A 20,141-nucleotide genomic window follows, 5' to 3' on the forward strand; every position below is an offset into this window, starting at 1 on the left:
CCAGCCACGTCCAGGATGGGCTTGCTCAGATGCAGTATATGCGCAACCCATCCAGCCAGGGGACGCAGTACCTCGGTTGTTTGCTCACACCTGTATTTTGTGCCACTAAACCTTTGGCGAAGACCCACATTTTTGCAGCTGGAACACTTAGTCCCAAACCACATACTCCTGGAATGGCATTTCAAGTCACTGTTCAAACAGTAGCCTGACAAAGCATCCTGAGAAAACGATATTATATCCTCTCTTCTGGTTTCTTGACAAGTGCTGGTAAATATATCATTCCCACCTTTTCCATCTCCTAATTTACTCCTTTTATCAGCAATAGTGACAAAAAGGTTCTAATTAGATAGCACTAATCAGGTAGAATGGCATGTGATTGACAGCTGAGAAGTCACTATCTGTTCTCTGAAAACAGACTGGCTATTTTCCTCATAAAAGCAGGAGATTTATCAACAGACAAAAGGATGCAAGGCCCCAAAAGGTAAGGTATAATTACACATCAGGACTATACATTTTATTTTGACATAAATCTAAAAGGATTCGTGGGTGGTAAAAGCTTTTTTGGAGGGGTGAACAAGTGATATTACTCATAAAGGAAGAACACCACCATCACAAAAATAGAATTAGGAAAACTGTCTATGCATAAACTGGTGTGTGGTGGGTTTGTGATTTTTTGTTGCTTGGTTTGTTTGGGGATTTTCTGGGTTTGGGTTTGGTTGGGTTTTGGGGTGGGTTTTTTGGGGGGTGGCAGGTGATGTCCTTTCTCCTCATGCCCCCCCTTTTTTTTTTAAACAAGGACAGGTTAAAAAAAAAAAAAAAAAGTCCAGTAACTCAAGCAAAGAGTTTTGACACATATGACAACAGAATAATTCCACTAGTGTTTTACTTTTTAAAAGACATTTTCATTTAACCATCTGCAATGAATATTCCAAATGTATTTTTCAGTAACAGAAACAAAATAAACCTGCCAAGTGGCACTTAACTTCCAATATTTTACACAAGACAACAGATAGGAACAGGCCATTCATTCCAACATACAATTTTTTCCTTTATTTGCTTATTTCTACTCCTCATAAGTTTGGGGGGGTTAAAAACTAAAAAAGTTATTTTAAGCTGCAATATGGAAGTATATCTTGTGGCAATATTTGTCCATCTGATAATCTCAAAGTTCAAAGAAGAGTGATCATTTGTCCTACTTTACTAAAATGTTTAGATTTATTTAACTTGCGTGACCTCATTTGCAAATGAGATAGCTTGTATTTTGAGATCTAACAGAGAAAACTTCTGACATGTGGTGGTTTGTGTATTAATGGAAAAAACTCTAAGCTTACCTATAATCATTCATTTCCAATGAAATTTATGGTCTGTATAAAAGAGAGGAGTTGGCAGTCAAAGAATTAACATTTGCCTGTTTATCTGGTATCAGTATTCAGACTTCTTAGAAAGTAGTATTTTTTCTTTAGCTAAAACTAGGCCTGCACAACATTCCTCTTGGACGAGCACCAAATGTTTGAAATGCATCTCAGATCTTCCAAAAACGCACGCACAAGTTCATTATAAAACTTTTTAGATATTAGACATTTTTCCATAGAGTCAACAATAGCTATTAACATGATTTCAAGTTGTTGGGTTTTTAAACAAATTCAAATACAGATCTGGAATTTTCTAGAGCTGAACCAACCATCAAACCATATGTCAAAGACATCATTCTGAAGTATATTTTGATTTGTGGCATTTCAGAACTGTGCAGACACATCAGGTTTTCTGTAAGACTTATAAGTGCAGTGGGACAAAATAAAATATCCTCCCAATATCCTACCTTCCCAGCATCACACAACCTGGTGTGAAGCTGCACTGACAGGTCTCATTTGTCGTCATTATATACCACCGCATGCACAGAAAGAAATAATTGTAAAATTTCTAGGTTTGTTTTTTTTTATCTGGATGTATACATGGATGCTTACAGTATTCCTAGAAGGCTTGACAGGGTAAGCAAATGGCGAGCTTGGGCTTGAACAGGGAGAGTAAAGAAATGTTTGTGGAAGTATGCCTTTTTAAGGGTGTGTGAAGAAACTAAAAGAATACTGAGAGAAGGAGCAGAGTAATAAGGCAAATCCTGCAGGTAAATGGCAGGAATGCAAGAAAGGAGAGGATGTGTGCAGAGGGAGTTTGCAAGGAAGTCAGCAGAAGAGAATACATTGTAAAACTAATTTAAACTATTTCTGAGCATAGTAGTAACAAAAAGCAAGTAAACAATTTGATGTTGGAGGTATTTCATGTTCCAGTCCTCCAAAGTTGTCAACTCACCCGAGTATGCCCAGTAAGGATCCCCCGAAGCCTTTCGCCTCCGTATCTGCACAGAACTACCATGTCTGTTTTCATGCAGAGAGCCAACATAACCTTCAGTCAGAGCTGGGAAGAGAAGAAGCAAGAATCATTAGGATAGTGGTGTTTACTCCCTGGAGTTTACACTGTGAAGCTTAAATCATTGTTGAGCAGAGACTACAAACTTGGCATCGCTTAAAAAAAAAATAAAATTTAACAAGCATGTTCTTCACCCGTGAAAACCCACCATCCAAAAGATGATTCACAGAAGCCAGGACTCACTGATGACATTATTCTGATCTGGCACATGCCTGCATAACTCCAGTAATTTCCATAAGGAAATTCTGATATACACAAGTAAACAAGTATGAGCCATGACATATGACCAAACATTCTCTGTCTAGACCCAAAAGACAGCTTACTTTGCTAGTGACTACAAAACCACTAATTATAATTCAACATAAAAATTATCAAGATCCTTAAAAGAATACAGATGCAAGCATGTGGAACATGCCAGTCCAGTGTTATCCTGGTTATCACAATTGCACCTATTTCAAACCACATCTGAAAATCCCATGTAGAACAGTTTCACTCAGGACCGAATTAATCTCTTCCATGTACAGCCTGCAGACCTGAGCCCACAGCGCACTGGATAACAGTCTCAACACAAGCAAGACTCGAGTAACATCACCTCGTATGATTCACTCAAGCAAGGCAGACATGTAGCACTGCCTTCTAGCCAGAGGAAGGTTGCGTATGTCAGACAAAATACTCAGCATGTAATACCAATGCCTTACGACATGAAAGGGAGAGGCCAGTAATGAAAAAAATCTTTGTAAAACTTCACGAGCTAGAAGGAATTAAATTCATCAACCAAAACAGAACAGAATGCATCCTACATTGCATCTCAGAATTTTTCTTTTATACCTCAAACAGCATTTTTTTTTTCTTGTAAAGGAATGCATAGCTTCCATGAGGACATGGGTTGCTTAGGGTTTTTATGTGCAAATTTTGCTTATTGTTTCTATGTATCTGACCGAACCAAACTGGAGGTGTGTGAATTCACAAATGTCAGTGATAAGTCAACTACCCTTCTCAGAGCACCACAGCCAAAAACTTTTGTTCTATAATAAATGCACACAAAGACCCCTTAGATCCACAGACAGAGAACATAAAGACCAAGCATGCACCAACTGGCTCCATGGAATTTTAAGTCCAACTGAATGCAAACCACTTATTTGATCAGTAAGAAACCAGCTGAGCAATTCAAATTAAAACTTCATCAAACCACGTAAAGCACTGCTGCCCGTATGCAGTCACCAAGCGCTGCATTCCCTTCTATTCCCAGGCCAGTTACAGCTGGGCCAAAACAAAGCTTGTAACAGGACTTTATTGAACATTAAGCACCAGTAAGTCAGAATTTGGCTTCCTTTCCCTTTAGAAAAGCTTCTGGGTGACACCCCCTTTGTACCACAGTAGTAGAGAGCATGCTACGCCCAAGAGCTATCCAGGTATGCTAAACAGCTCTACAGACAACCTTCACTCTGCAACGTGGACCATGGATTTCTGTAGATTTTGGAATCCTGAAGGGGTAGGAAAAGTCATGCTATCTCAGGAAAGGCATTACAGGTTTGGCCCTACCAAATTTTTTCTTGTGTGAGCAAAGGTACTAATTGTGCAATTTATTATGAGCCTCCAATTTGAATGAGTTTTGAAGATTTCTTGGCAAATTTCTAAATGCTATTTCACTCCAGGCTGTGAACTAGAAACCCTGGAACACACCATGCTACCAGGATTTGTAGGCAACACTGTATCACATACCTTGTTTTCCTCTTCTGATTTACCCTAATAGGTCTACCTGGTTGGGAGGCAACAGGCAGTCATTTCAACAGGAAAGAACAGGTAAGGGATGTGGAGACCCAAACCCTCTTGGCGGGGGGGGAAGCCAAAACCGAAAAAAAAAAACCCCAAACAAAACAACCAAAAAAACTGAGCAAAGATCAGAAACCATGAAAATCCCAAAGAAGAGAACATAGAAATAACCTAGATGGATGGCCGGAAAGATTATCAGAAAAAAATGGCCCGATTATTCACTTAGCACATGTGCTGAGAAATACAGCTGAAGCCCCTCCTTATTACAAAATGAAAGGCAACAGCAGTTTTTTTACAAGCATCCCCTACATAGAGGAGGCAAACAGTTGTGGGGGTTTTGTCACCTAGAAAAATTGATTCTTGCAGGCAGAAGGAAGATTTCACCCTGCCTCCTCCAAGGAGTAAGGTACTCCTGCAGGTATCTGCTTAGTAAGCCCTTCTTTGTGCCTTACCATCGGAAGAAAGAAACTATGTCTAAATAATCTATATTTGTTGAAGGTAAAAAGGCTCCGAGTCAGTGCAAAACATCTGAAGTTGTAAAACCCTTTGTACTCCTAGCTGGTACCGTCAAAAAGCCACATGGCAACCATGGTATGGCTATGAATCATACCATTGATTTTCAGTATCCTCTGTGCAGAAAATTAAATTATGCAAATCCAAGCCTTTATGAATGCCTAACTTTAATGTGAAATTGAACATTTGCTTTAGTCAGGATCTTATTTATGCAATTAAAAACCTGACATTCTTGTGAAAATACACAGTTTTAGTTTTCTGCATAGTCACTTAATGGATTTGTACATTAATCTATACTTATAAATGGTGAAAAGCCATGCTGTACGCAGATTTATTTCCACCAAAACGGATGTTACTAACCAAGAGGGGAGCTCAAGTATTTGTCAAGAAAACTGTGGGAAGGAACTTGCTGGTTATATCGCTAAATATCTTCTGTAGGACTGAAAAAAGAAACAAATTGGAACATCCTGTTCTAAATAAAATCCTACATCACTGTTAGGCAGCCCAGCATTAATGTCAATAGTCCCCTTACAAACGTGCAGTAGTTCAGTAGTCATTAGCAATTTAGAGAAGATATACTTTTACTCGATAGCTGCAGAAACTCTGGGAAAAGGATGATAGGTCAAGATCTTTGGCCACGCTGTGAACTGGAAAGGTAATGGTCTGCCTCTATCAAACTGGCACAGTTCCCCAGCCTGTTCACACTATGGCCAATTTCTGCATGGGGCCACACAAACACTGCAAGAAAACACTGTGGGAACAAATAGCTACTGTTGGCAGTATCTCACACTGGTAAAGTCATCAGGAAACCACAGACTCAATCTCATGGTGCTTTTGTTCTGCATTGTCAACTGGGGTCAATGGACTCTCTCCTACTGAAGAGGTAGAAGGTACAGAACAGAGCATACAGTTGTTTTTCAGATAAAAGTTTGGAAGAACCAAAGCATTCAAGTCAAGTCATTTCAAAAAAGAAAGTGCTTCATATATCAAAACGATCTTATGTTTCAGGCAGAATCGTTACTTTTTCTAGATTTTGGGGTGGGCTGGGCGTGTACCTTCCAACCAAAACAACTTGACACCACCAATGAAAATTTAACAGGCAACTTTTTCAGTGTTGCTGAATCTGCTTCTTTCACTGAAAATACATACAGCTAAAATATTTTGTTGAGCTCCAGCCATTAGAGTACATTTATTCATTTTTGTGAAATGCTCCAATTCCATGGTTTCAGAAGCTATACATGCAAATAAGCGACTCAAACTCAACTGACATCTGCCCGTGTTTCTAATGCCCAAACAAGTTTTGGAGAAAATATTTAAGAAAGTTGTTGTATTAACACCAATTGCTACAGGTTTCCACAAGTCTTTTTCAGCTGGGAGACAGTTAACAGTTCAAGAACAGAGAGCAGCCAAGTGGTTTCCTGCTCCACTCCTGCTGAATTGGATGCTGGAGGAAAGCCAGCAATTAGATGGGCTGGTCCGGCACGGAGCAAATACGGGGAGGCTCCTCTCTTCTGGGAACCCTGGAAAAGTGGGGGAAGTGGAAATCCAGACAATAGGAGAGGCAGGAACATGCTCCAGGAAGGCTCAAAATGGAGCAGCCAAAATAGAGGGGTGGGATTGAATACAGGCACACACAGAGCAGGAGGCAGAGAAGAAAAGAAGGGACAGTAGAAGCCCTTGCCCTGCAAGGTTTCATTTGATACATCATGCCAGTGCTGATGGCAGAGAACTAATGAACACCATAATATATGGTCTGAGACTTGCAGATACACGATTAAAAGAGAAGGGGACCAATCTTGCACTCAGATACACAAGCATGAAATTAAATCCCGAGCAACTCCTCTGGCTGCTGGTGCAGTATTGGTGCCTATGAAGCGTAACACCTGCAGTCAGTGGAGTTGTGCTGTGCCTTTCACAACTACTTCTGCAAGGAATAGAGGATCCTTCAAAGCTAACATGGAGAAATCTCTTACACACAATTTCATATAATTTTAATCGGTACTGAACGCTACATGATTTTAGATGATGTGCTAAATGAATCAACCCATGCCGCATATCTGCAGACAGCAAAAGCAATGCAATGCTGGGATATGCCTTAGCATTCTGATCAGCTTTCCATTCACTCTGTCTCAATGTATTAACTTTCCAATAAAAATTATTTGATAAGTGCCCTCAAAGGTACGATAAGGTAATTCCTGCCTGAATACCTTACTGGTATTCATAGTTCACATGAAAACACAAAATTTTATCCCCAATCTACCTTAAATATAAAGCTATTACACTATTCAGAGAGATTATACCCTCGGCATTAGCGTTTAAAAGGTATCAAGCCATCAGCTATGTAAGAAAAATCCTTTAAGGTCGATACTTTATGTCTGAATGGTGAAATCATTAGTTATGATGGTAGATTAACTAGATTGTGTGCCAAACTCGGATTCTTTTAAGCCTTCTTTGAAAAGGAGGGTTGCACACAAATCTGTTTTCAACTGTTCCGATTAAAACGGTACAAAGTCAAAGGTACAGACATTGCCCAGCTCATGATCATTCTGTGACTTGCCACTGTGGACTGTACAAGCAGTTAAATCAGTTTCAGTCCTAGTCCCTAATGTGGACACAATTCTTAACTGATATAGTTCAACCTGGTGCTACTGCTGGAAAACAATCTGGCCTTTAGAGACAAGAGACTTGACTATTAGAATCTGGAGTAGTGTCACACTATGAAAACACTTAAAGCAGGGGGGTTAAAAATAAAATCTTGTTAGTGTGTAGCAAAAAAGCACTAAATCATATGGAATACTAGCAATTAGTTCTGTATCAAATCAATGCCTGTAGAAAGGAAACTTTTCAAAACCAAGGAAACCATGATTTTCTTGAAGACTGCACAACACCACATTTTAAAATGGGGTGGGGGCACAGAAACATTACCTGAAGGGCTTTTGTATCATCTCTTAAATGGAGTTTAAGAGATCAGTGAGCCAAGACATTTAGCCATCTGCAAGCCTAAAGCTTCAAGCAAGCCTCACCGAAAAAAGCAGCATCTTTATCTAGGTGTGTTTACTGTATTTTTAATTGGACTGTGCTAAAGAGAAGCAGGTAAGCTGAAGACACTGCAATGCTACGCACTGTTAACACCCGCTCTGCTGAAAAGAGTTTAGGCTTCCGGGCAATTTCTTAGAATAAATGTTGTCAAATGGGCCAGAAGGGAAAAAGGGAGGAGAAAAAACCAAACTGATTGGAAATAAATTTATAATATTAAACAATTAAAATATTTTTGTACAATTACAATAAATAATGGTTAAATTCATCTCTCTAGGCTCTTTCACAGACAACTTCCTAAACAAAACTAGGCTATTTGCCTTAAATATTTTACCACCCTTTGACAGCAAATAAATCTAGAATTATTTCAGGCACAGCTAATCCATTTTGATAGTGCATTACTTTTAAACAGACTCTTCAGCCATGGATTCCCATATTTTGCAGATTATTTTATATCTTGCCAAAGAAGGATGAAAGTTAAAACAACATATGGTGGTCAGACAGCATCAACAAAATTTATTCTGAATGAGACTTCTTCCTTTGATTATGCTGCAGAGATTTCTTCTGATTATCAGATAAAAGACAAAATCTATTCTCTTATGAGTGCACATGCAATTTTCACAGCTTTCCATTAACGAAATATGGGAGTTAGACACAAGAAACTTGTGATTTGTAAGTGAAATGGCAGATGTAGCATCCGGGCGTCTGTTAAGAGACGTATATCCCTTTCCCAGATGGCAATCACCCAGGCAGCCCCTTAGTTCCTGTATGAGCACAATCCACAGGTCTATTCCCAAGAATGACATGGGGACTTTTCACGCTATTCATTCTCCGTTGTTCACGTGTCTGATGGATGATGTGGTAACAGCACAAATCCTAAGAACAAGAACATAAATGCAGAGCACAGCAGGCCTTTACAGGAACTAACCAGGAGACTGCAATTTGAAGATGAAAAATAGTCCAGGGAACATGCTGTCAAACTGTGGGGATTAAATTAACTAGCAGAATTAAAAGCCCTTATCCCAAACATGAATACACCAGTCACTAGGTGCATTAACCCTTGGTAACCTGTTGAGTTCAAGGCCAGTGAGTCAAGTGTAATGCAATTTCGTATTACTCCAGTGTATCAACACAATGCAAGTCCCAGAGCATTAAAGCTGATGTAGACAAGCAACAGAAAACAGATTTTCAGTGCAGTCTTTTCCTTACATTGCAAGGGGTGGAGCTTAAGGGTAACAGGAACATTTCCTACTTCAGCGAAAGCCTCATGCCAAACCAGAACAAAGACACACAAGCGTACCACAATGCCCAGTGCTATCAGCCACTCTCTAGCAGAGCAGATGTCCTCCCAAGGAAAAGCAAACCACTCTCCTCTGTCACGAGTTCCCAGGGATCCTTCTCTCAGCCTGCCTGGCTTTATAAGCAAGATGAGCAAAGCTCATTAGCAAGACAGTTAGGCAACTTCAAGTTGCATTAATGATGCCCCATTAAGGGGACTCAGAAAGAGAACCTTGGGAGGCCAAGAAGAGACAGATGCTGCTGGGTGATTATCATGGCTTACACTCTGCTGGCATCAGCTGTGCAAGATACAACATAGCTGGTGAATTTGGACCACTGATGTCAACTGGCATCACCTGCAGCACTTCTGCTAGGAATAAGCAAAGTCAGCCAGATAACCAACAGTGCCAACAATTTCCATCTCAAGATAAAATTACACAAATTAAACCAACTGCAACATCACACCTTCCAGGAGGACGGTGCCCCACAGCACAGCTTCTGCCAGATAATGTGGGGAATACTCTTAGACTAAGTGTTCTCAGACTGCAGTACACGAGCTCAAATCTACCCATGTGTGAGCAACATGTCATTAAAAAAACCCAGTCTGTTATCTTTTCCCCTGAGAAAATGCAGAAATGCTAAGCAGAAAAAAATAGCCCAGATAACTGCACTCGTCCTCCAGGATGGAGGAGCTGCTGTTCATGTCACGCTGCAAACAGCATGCAATGACAATAGCCACAGAAGCGAAGTTTGAGGACCCCAGCTTCAGAAACGCTCATCCCCCATCACTGAGAACTGCAAACACATCAAAATGAGCTATGTTTGATCCAAACCCAGAGTAAAGCCTTTATCCCACTGAACTCTTCCCTGACACTTCCCTGCATGCAGAAATACACTCCATTTACCTTTAAGATGAAGTTTTCAAACAGACTGGTATTCTAGGCATCTAAGCTGAGGTACCTCAAAAAAGACTAATGCACGTTACATCCTAAAAATTGGACTCCTTTCAGACATTTCTGATTTGGGTAGTCAGACAGAAAAATAATTGGGAGCACCTGAAAACTCTGTAACCTTGAAAACTCTTCGTCTGTGCATTCTTCACAGTCCCTTAGACTTCTGTTAACCATCATTATCTGCATTTCTTAAAAGGAGGAATCCTCATCCTTGTTCATCACCTCTCCATGCTGTACTTCACAAGGGTCACGTCACCTCTGAATTTTATTCATAACAATGCCTGATGCAAACACAGAAATAAAACTTCAGAGCAGAGGTTCATAAGCAAGGCTGACCTCCACAGGAAAGCTGATGCTCTCTCAGCCAGTGCTGACTGAATCACAGCAGATAAACAGATATACTCAATTCTCTGATATCTAGGGCAGCCTGTTCAGAGTGAACCAAGGCAACGTAAACCCAGGTATCAGTGCAAAATGGCTGTTCACACAACCAGCTCCAATGTCTTTGCCCTATTTCCCCAAGGCCAAGCTTCAAGTCAAGCTTGGAACTAGCTGGAATCCAGAGGCAGCACAGCGTATTTGTGCAGAATCTATCAGCACAGACACACTGAGAAGGGGCCATCTTGGTCTCTTCATTCATGCCATGGTTTATCTGGGAAATGTATAAACCATGCATGGATAAATGGAGACTTGTTTGTACAATGAATTAACAATGGCAAAAGGGGGCTTTATTTCACTTCTTGCCTTATTACAAGTACCTAAACCTCAAGGGTTTTACAACAGAAAACCATGGCTGGAACCACCTGTCTCACTCTCATTCTCACATAATCAGGTGCTGCAGCATGCACAGCATTAGAAGAGCAGCCTCAGAATAGCAAATAAATATGACCTTCGTGGAGTATTTTGTACCTTCAGTTCCTTATTTAATGCAGAATCATACCATTTTCATTTCACTAAACCCAGGAATACTCACAAAAACACACAAACTCATGCAAAATCACCAGTTTCACCTCTCTGCTCTGGAAATAATTTGCTTGTATTCACTGCCAGGATTTGCCATAGTACAGCCTTATTACATCTTCAAAACAGGTTCCCCCAAATTACATAACAAGAACTATCTTGGTTAAAAAAAAAAAAAATATATATCTATTTACTAGATTCATCCAAATAACCATAGCAAGGACCTTGTGATGCAGACATGCTCTGTGCATGACTTCTGTCCACCCAGGCTGCCATCTTGCCAGACCCATTCATGCTTTCCTATAGGTAGCCTACAATTTCATTTACTCATGTCATCACCCCATTAAAGCCACCTTTGCGTTATATCAGTAAAGACAAGCATATATGTACAAACCAGGGCCTTCTCTGGTAAACTTAAGCAGAGTCCCCAGATGAAGACTCCGTTCTCGCGTTAAGAGCATGCCAGATCTCTCCTGGAGAAGAGTTCCGCATTGACGCTGCATGGAGTCCTCACTCCATGGCATCCCTTCAAACTCACCTGCCTCCAACACCAAAGGAGCAGCAAGCCCAGCATTCATTCAGCAGAAAATGCAGGCCACAGTGCTCATTTCATTCAGATGGAGAACGGCAAGGCACTTTATGAAGCCAAGAGAGCTGCTTCCACTGCATGGCATGAGATCAAACTTGCCCCATTATAAAGTCTTCAGAGACAGGGGCTCTGTCAGCTAATAAAAATCCCTCATTCTTTATACAAAATGATTTTTTTAACCCGTGTCCTTTGGCCCATTTAACAATTTATTGACTGTGGGAAATAAAGTGAGGCCACATCAATCTCTTCCTGGTTATTTGGTTCAGGCTCTCAAATTAATGCAGAAGGTAGAAAACTCAATAAAGAACTATTTAAGAAAAGAAAGGAGAAATGCTCTAGTCCTACTGTGAGATATCTTCCTCTCAGTCTGCAGTCAGGTCTAGCCATCTATAGCTGCACAATCTCCTGGAGGAAAGATGGAAGGGCATAAACCAGCACGCTACCCCAGATCAAGCAGAAATAACTTGAGATTTGTATCACTCTGCACTGAAACAGATCAGTAGCGCTCAGGTAGCCAGATTTAGTGCCTCCAGCATGTGACAGCAATTCCATCCAGATCCAAAAAAAATTATTTTAGGATCAAACTTAAAAGCTGAGTAGAACCAAGCAAACAAGCATTCATTTTTATTTGTGTAAAAATGTATTTAATTTGGCTTAAGATCTACAAAACAGGGGGTTTTTTTCATCTTTTTTTATGCTGACAGCTTGCATTACATACAGATTTTGTAGCAAAGGGTTTCATCCACATTTATTTCCTAAAATATAAATCTAAAGTGGAAACCAAGATAAATAGAGATTTTTTTGTGCTGACTGAACAAGTTGTTAGTCAGGGATATATGTCCCAAAAACGTGACCTACCATTTTGAAAACTTTCTCCTTTCCTTCCAAGTAAGTTGCATTGTTCAAAGGGAAAAGGCACTATAAATACTACAGAGCTGATCTGTAAAATGAATTAAACTTCCATCTTTGCTTTGCAGTTCACCATTAGTTCTTCACCCAGGCAAGAATTTTTCTGGAAATTTCCCAGCAGGAGGATCTGGTGCTGTTTAGGGTCCAAATGATACTTTGTTCCTTGGTCATTTGTCTCCAGAGAATGCAATAAAGATCTTGACATAAAACCTCATACTACTAAGAGCTAGAGCACTAAGGCCTTTGGCAGCAAGAAGAAAAAAGCAGTAATAGAGCTCAGATGAAGTAAATAGATAAAAATTGCCAGCAATGGTACACAGTTTGTAATCATACGGCGATGATATGCAGCACAGTCTGAAAAGGCAAGGGGTCACTGTTCTTTCCTATACAACCAATTTAACCATCTGGAGGACAAAGCTAACGCCACACTCAGTAAATGTAAATGATTCTATACCAAGAGCAGGAGGCAAGCAAGAATGCCTCAAAAATATTCAGCTGTCTGGCAAGCTCAGCGAAATGGGCTGATGCAAGTGAGACATTCCGCTGAAGATAGATGTAAGGCAATGCAGTTGGGGAGAAATAATAATCAGTGCAGGAATGAAGTGAGAGACTGCTGTTTAGAAAGCAGTAATGCAGAAAGACTTGAGCATTAGGGTGGATAATGAATTAGATGAAAGTTCATGCTGCAATACCACTGCAGAAAAAGGCAATTGCTATCCTGGGGCACATGCACAGAGATACTGGAAGCAATAACTCAGTTTTAGACAGTCTTTGGCAAGACTGTCACTGCAGTGCCACATGCTGTTTGAGGCCCATTACTCAAAAAAAAATAAAAATAAATAAAAAAACCCCTGTTTTCAACCAAAAATCTAAGACCTGGTTGGGGCAGGGAGGGACAACAGGGGATGACACACGACATGTGGAATGAATCAAAGCATCTTTAGCACCAACCTTGTGCCCTACTCTCTGCTGGCCTGGACAGCCCAGCCACAGGCTGCTCAGCCCTGTCTGGCCTTGCCTGCTGCACTCATGCTCATATCCTCTCAAGTCTCAAACGCTCCACTCCACTCTCTACCTTCTTGTTTCATACATCAATTTTCATAACAAGCCTCATAAAGAGTTAGATTTTAGAGCACTCAGAAGTGTTGATCTTCAGGGCAAGAAGTGCTCTCACAGCACAAGAGTGAAAGAGGAGGAGATGAAGAGCTCCGTAAGGAACAAAGGGATGCTTTCACCTTGTGGCGGGCACAGTGGGAGCTCAAACCCACACCATCTTTTAAGCAAGGGCCAGGCTTGAGAGGAGACCCTCAGTGCACACAAGTGTTGGGAGCAGCACATGGTTTGCTTGAGTGCCGCTGCAGATCAGCTCTGGCCGAAGATAGAGACCATAGCACATTAGTGATCATCAGCAGAGAGGCATACAGCCTTCCCGACCCGTTTGCACAGGTCCCACATTGCCAAGCCAACAAGAGAGAAGTCAGCTCTGGCAGGGGCAGAAGAAAGTTGGAGAGCTGCACACTCAATGCCCAAGCTTTCACTTCCCCCAGAGCACCTCTTTTCAGGAAGGCTCGGGCACAGAAGCTCACGCTCTTCCCATTCCAGTCTCAACCACTCAGCAATATTCCCCAGTTTCCAGTGTTACTAATCCTACGATTATTACAAGCACTTAAATTACTACACAGCAAAAGCACTGTGCCACGGAAGACGGTTTCTAGTGTAAAGCCCGCAGCCTGACAAACGTAATTGTTTTCTTAAGGATCATAAGAATCCTCATGAAGACTTCAGCCCACCTGCAGAAAGCAAGGTTGTTGACTGCTGCAGGTTTCTCACTTCCCAAGAAGATTGGCTTGGCTATTTAATTACAATAGAGCTTTGTACTTAGTCCCCACTTGACTCAGAAAGCCCCAGAATGGTCCTCAATACCCACAGAAAGTTTAATTACTCAAGAAAATAACTCCCCCCAGGCGAGTTAATTCCAAAGCGTATGCATGTGTTTCACAGTTGCTATTTCCATATTTTATGCCTATTCTTTTATACTTTCACTGTGAACTGTAACAATATTCCATCTCCCGTATAGCCGGTGTCAGTGTTAAAAAACAGATTCATCCTTTCATGCAATGCTTAAAAGGATATCTTCATGGCAATATTCTATGTTCTAGTTTGACCACAAAAAGGAGATATTAATATCACAACAGATTCTCTCTTGCTCTAAACAACTTAAAAATACATTATAATAAGGAAATTACTTTTTAAATAACAAATGCATTAAACATTGACAGCATATCAGAGCTTGTTCTGTGACAGCATTTGTCCTATCCATGACAGGGATCTGCAAAGCTGCATCTCACTACTCTAAAGAGCTTCTCTCAATACTGCACAGACTATAAAAAAAATTACTTTTTCTCAGAAAAGTTGTTCACCATTAAATATGCTTTTATTGTTATTCGTTTTTACATTCTCCATATACACCACAGTCTTTGCTAGAGAAATCAAAAGTAAGACTATTCATAAGAAAAGCTCGTGTTGTCTTTCTTTTTTTAACCCCCAATTCGCATTTTGTAAACAAGAAGCTCAAAGCAATCAGTTCCAGTCAGGCTTTTCAGCTTTGGATTTAAATCCTTTCATGACTTCTTCAAAAAACATGCATCAAAATTTCAGGGAGGGGTGGGAAGAGAACTCTTGACATTGTAGTTTTCTCTGATGAACAAACTGATGCATTACAAAGAGGCATCTATATACTCAAGCTACTTGCTAACTGACAACCAAATCCGATTTGAACACAGGACTTGAAATAGCTATAAAAAAGTTCACCATTATTAGTAAAATATCATCTAGTGTATGTGATTAGACTTAAAGCTGCAGGAAGATAAAGACTGATGCAGAGCACGTTTGGCAATTGATATTATCCATGTTAACACAGCGTATACAAAGACCATCTTCGCCCACATGGAGTATATCCCTCATTACTGCACTGCTCTGAAAGGAACTAAAAGATACAAACATGAGATAAGAAGTTAGTTTAAGCAGATCTGCTGAAATTCCAAGAAACTGCAAGAAGCTTAGCTTCCGGCAGAGCTGGCTCTACCCATTAACCTATTAAGATGGATACTAGGACTTGCCAGGATTTTGAAAGTCCAAAACACAACCACCCATCACCCACAAAAATCCCAGCAAACAATCCTCACTTGCACCCCCAATACCCACAGAATGCACAGAAAAGGGGCACAGAGGCTGAGGCTTCAAAACTGAACAGCAGCAACAGGTCAGAGTCAGCCTCAGCTGGAATCGGGACGTGTGGGACAAGACTGAGCCACAGGGAACGTGAAGGAGGTTGGTGCAATAGAGAAAAAGGTCTCAGACTCAAACAGACGGGCGTGAAAACCAGTCTTCCTAGCAGCTTTCTAAATAGACACAAGACCAGCGAAGAGCATTCAAACGGCTCAGGGACAAAACCCTGGGGAGGTATGTAGCTTGGTGGATGGAGAACTACCTCTTAGAGATGCTGTGGAGAAAGAACCCGGAATGCTCAGACACAGCACAGCTATGCTGAGAAAGGTCTGCCTTGAACAACACATTCAGGTCGGAGGTCTGGCAGGTCAGCAGGACAAAAGCATTGCTCACAGCAGTCAAAAAAATAAAATGTTTTGGGACAGGAACACAACAGCCTCTTCTGGCCCCAGGTAGCTGGAGCAGAAGGGTGGGCAACATGAAGCCAAGACTGCAGAGAAGCGCTGCCAGAGCAGATTGAAGACAGGGCAAAGAGGACAGAGCCCAAACACAGGACAAACCAAATAGTGACAGAAATGTCGCATAGACCGGTATTCCATTTAGGGCCAGGGTCTGCCAAAGTTACTGCTGAGAACCCTTCATGAATTTGTGATGGCACTGATTACTTTCTTATCAGTAACCCACTTGTGTAAGTCTAAATATTATAGTAACAAAAAAAAGTCACAGAGCAGGAGGCCGCTTTTGCAATTTTTAGCCCCTCCACTGCAGCAGAGCGGTGTTAACTGCAAATGAGCCAAGCCCCGATTAATCTGGAAATACTTCATTTGAAAATTTTATTGTAAGTGTAAATTTATTAGACCCCATTAAGCAACATGTAATCAATAACTGTTCATTATTTTCTGTATGGGTAAGGAAAGGAAAAAAGGTGCTTCTTGGTCACAGTAAGGAATATGTCAGAAGGAAAGAAATCCTTGAAGGAGCTACAAGTTCTTAATTGCCACTGAGGTATAACAGATATTCAGCACACTCTTCATTCATGCCCCTTAGAATTAGATAAGTGAGAAGGTGTCATTCACAGGCAAGGGCCTTGGGTTGGTGTAAGTTTATCTGTACTATATAAAAGTCAAGTGACAGTCAAATTGAGACTTTTTAAGGCAATTTTGTTCCTACTCCACACTCACAAACAGTGCAGTTTACAATTACAGGGGGAGAAAGGAGGCAGAAAATAATCTTTTAAAAAATTTTTTTATTTACATTTGAATAAATTTTAAAGAGCTTTTTAAAAGAAAAAATACAATTAAAAATATATAGTGGTGTCAGAATATGCTAGTAAAAGCTTGGTGCTACCAGAAATTTGACTTGTTTAAAATGTATCTAATTTGCTTTTTAAAAAAATGACTATGCCCTAGTAAAAATCCACAATTTCCAGCCAGCTGCATTAATATTTCAACTTGGCAAATTATTCTTTTAAAAAAGTTTCTAATAAAGTAGCACTTGCTGCATGTCTTTTAATAAGATTACAATTCTATTTATGATGTTATAATACATTGTATTAAAAACAAAAGAAAGACTACCATGGGAGGAATAGAGTTGTCTTCCTTCATTTTAAATTTAATTTAAAGTGGAGGAAAAGGATTTTTCTTTTAAATTAATATTTCCCTTGCAGTGTTATGAATCCCAGCTTCAGCTATTGAATGAGAAGCCGGAAAGGAAACTTTACCATTTTTATGTAAACTCAAAGAAAACACAAAACTAAACTTCATTAAGCCTCACAGATACCAGAAAGCCAAAACTTGCATCTTTACAAGTCTAAGGGAAAAGGTCCTAAGCCAAGATGCATGTTCCTCCTGCTGAAGCAGAGGATAACAGGTAGAGCCTATTGCTCTGTGTTATTATAGCCATCCTTACACCAAGTGAAGTGCAGAGCAAGGGAACAGAAGTCATTCGCAAATGAGTCAAGCCAGTCAAAGGAGAAGCAAAATACCTGCAGTGCCTGTCCATCCTACTCCCTCTTCCACCTGCAAGGCAGGCATGTCTTGCCTGCAGTGTCAACAGAGGTAAACTTCCCATATCTGTTAGGTATTTACATTTTCTGACTCTGGTGGACAAGAGCAATGGGAACATATTAAAGCTTATAGACTGGGAACAAGTAGCAGAAGGCCATGGAGTTTGTGTTACTCTACTGCTTGGTCAGCAAAGCAGAACCCAAAAAGCAGTCCCATGCAGCACTCCAAGACCTAGCCCACACTTCTGTTGCAATGATTAGGCATCGCCCTATTCCACACAGCTCACACCTCCCACAAAGTGGAAAGTCTCATTCCCTTGCTCCCACCAGGTCACAGAGATCTTCTATCACAGCTAGATAAAACTTCTTACATAGTCCTGTACAATGTTAGATACCACAGCAGTTTGCAAAGGTGGTCAGCATTAGAAAAACAAGAGGTGCAGTGAAGAGAAATCATTACTCAGTATCATCTGATGGCTATCAGCCAAATCAGGATTAAAATGCAGGATCAGACCTGAATGCCAGTGGAATATTCCATCCAGGCAGTTGTACTGATTTGTCCTTCAAAAGTTAAACACAGGGTGATGACAGAAGTTCAAAGACTGCACTACTTCAGAAAGTGCATCCAGCTATTCAACCGCAGAAGAAACTGATCGAAGATGTACATGAAACAAAGCGGGTTTGGGCAGCAGAGGGATAACCTTATGCTGCATGTGCTTGTGTAACTCTTGCCTATAAGCAGGAGAAGCATTTCTATATATATTTGCCATACTGTAAAAGATAATGCCTTTTTTTAATTCTATAAGGTCCCACTATAGTTTGCAGGAATCTTCTAGCCCAGACTCAAATAAAATAAACCTCTGTTAGCCATTCAAAGGCAAAAGTACACATTAAATAATCACCTATAGCCTGAAATAGGACTAAGGGACAGAATTACTGTCTCCAAGTAGAAACCAAAGCAGCCCCCCCAAACCCCTTCTGAACAACTGAGAATTCCCAGAATAAAATTAGCAAGTGTGCTCAGGAATTATTTAGTCACAGCAATATGTTCTTGATTAAAAAAAAATAGAAAAAAAAAAATCAATGCCCATGATATACACCATACCATGTAAATGACCTTTAAATAGCCACGGTCTTGGACAGCAGGCCACAGCCATGCTCAAGAGGGGGTGGCGAGGGTGGGTGAAGTACAAGACAAAAAAGGATGTTTTTCAGATAGGTCTTTACTGGTCCTTGACGGTCAACAAATTTATAACAGATGTGCCTCATTCTGAGTGTGGAGAAATGAGTGCTGGTAACTGTTATTGTCAGGACAAATCAATTGGAGCCATATGTCTGCAGCAGCTGACAGCATCATGAAAATCTCAAGCAACACACAGACATTAGGATGTTGCTGAAAATAAGAGCTTTCCCGTTGTGTAAAGGGCCTTTGGGAGATGCCTCTCTCTTGAAGATAGGTTTGTGGGAATTAGCTTATATATTTTGATTCTTTCAAATGCTTGATTGTATGCAAGACTTTGCCCTCTCTTACCAATTCCCCAGACAGTAGGTTATAATTAACAGGAGGCAAAATGCTACAAATTAATCATAGGACACATCTCATTAGGATTCTTATTTTATCTAAATTAAATAGGAAACTGTCATGACAGAGAATGGGGAAGTTTCCTAACCTTCTCCACTACCCCACGCTCCCCAACCAAATGTCAGCCATTACTCCCACTGATAGAACCCAAGAGGAACGCACAACTGACAGCAAAATCATAAATGATAATAAAAAGGAGTAAAATGCTAAGAACCCTTTCTAATAAACTGAAGTTATGCTTTTAGAGCATTTCCTCCTACAGTGCATCTCCTAGATTTTTCAGAATACAAACTAGTTAGTGGTAATCAAATAGCTGTACTGTAAAATAGTAATAGACACAGTGGAACAGATCCATGGCCCTTTTTTTTTGGCCAGTACGTAGACCAAAGGAGTGTAACATGCATTACAAGAAAAGGAAGTAACTAACATTGTCAAGTCAGCAGGGTCTCATGTAGGTTAAAATGTAATGCAAGATCAGTGCCATAATTATCCGCACCAAGCAATTTTTTAGTTTATTGACTATGCTGCAGTTCCTGAATTTATGTCTTCGTGCTTAAATTGCGAAATATTATTGCAACGTGGCAGATATTATAATCCAGATATCGGTAGCTATGCAGGAATGCTTGGTATTTCTCTGAACAGCCAAGTTTCTCCAAAACCACTGCCTGCCTTTTACCAATATTAATGAGCAAATCTGCCAGAATGCAAGCATGTGTATTTCTCTGTAAAACATATAGAGAAAGCAAATAGACCAAGATTTTCAAGGAAGAGCTAATTTTCAAAAGAATTGTAGCTAGCCCACAAACATCCAACACTCCTGATTCACACCACGATGAGCAGCAGCTTGCAAGTTACCAGATCTACATGTTCTCAGCTCCCCTGTGCCACTTC

At 40.4% G+C, this 20,141-nt stretch overlaps 1 protein-coding gene across 3 annotated transcripts in view; it reads right to left on the reverse strand.

The window, feature by feature from the left end:
* PTPRG (protein tyrosine phosphatase receptor type G) overlaps nt 1-20,141 on the reverse strand; it is a 416,558-nt gene that overhangs the window by 319,571 nt on the left and 76,846 nt on the right. For all 3 annotated transcript variants that reach the window (XM_075053584.1, XM_075053587.1, XM_075053585.1), the window contains exon 2: nt 2,308-2,412. In XM_075053584.1, coding sequence (XP_074909685.1) covers nt 2,308-2,412 — 105 coding nt within the window. The remainder of the gene's footprint in view (nt 1-2,307; nt 2,413-20,141) is intronic.

Source organism: Buteo buteo, chromosome 21 (genome assembly GCF_964188355.1).
Source record: "Buteo buteo chromosome 21, bButBut1.hap1.1, whole genome shotgun sequence".
Lineage (NCBI taxonomy): Eukaryota > Metazoa > Chordata > Aves > Accipitriformes > Accipitridae > Buteo > Buteo buteo.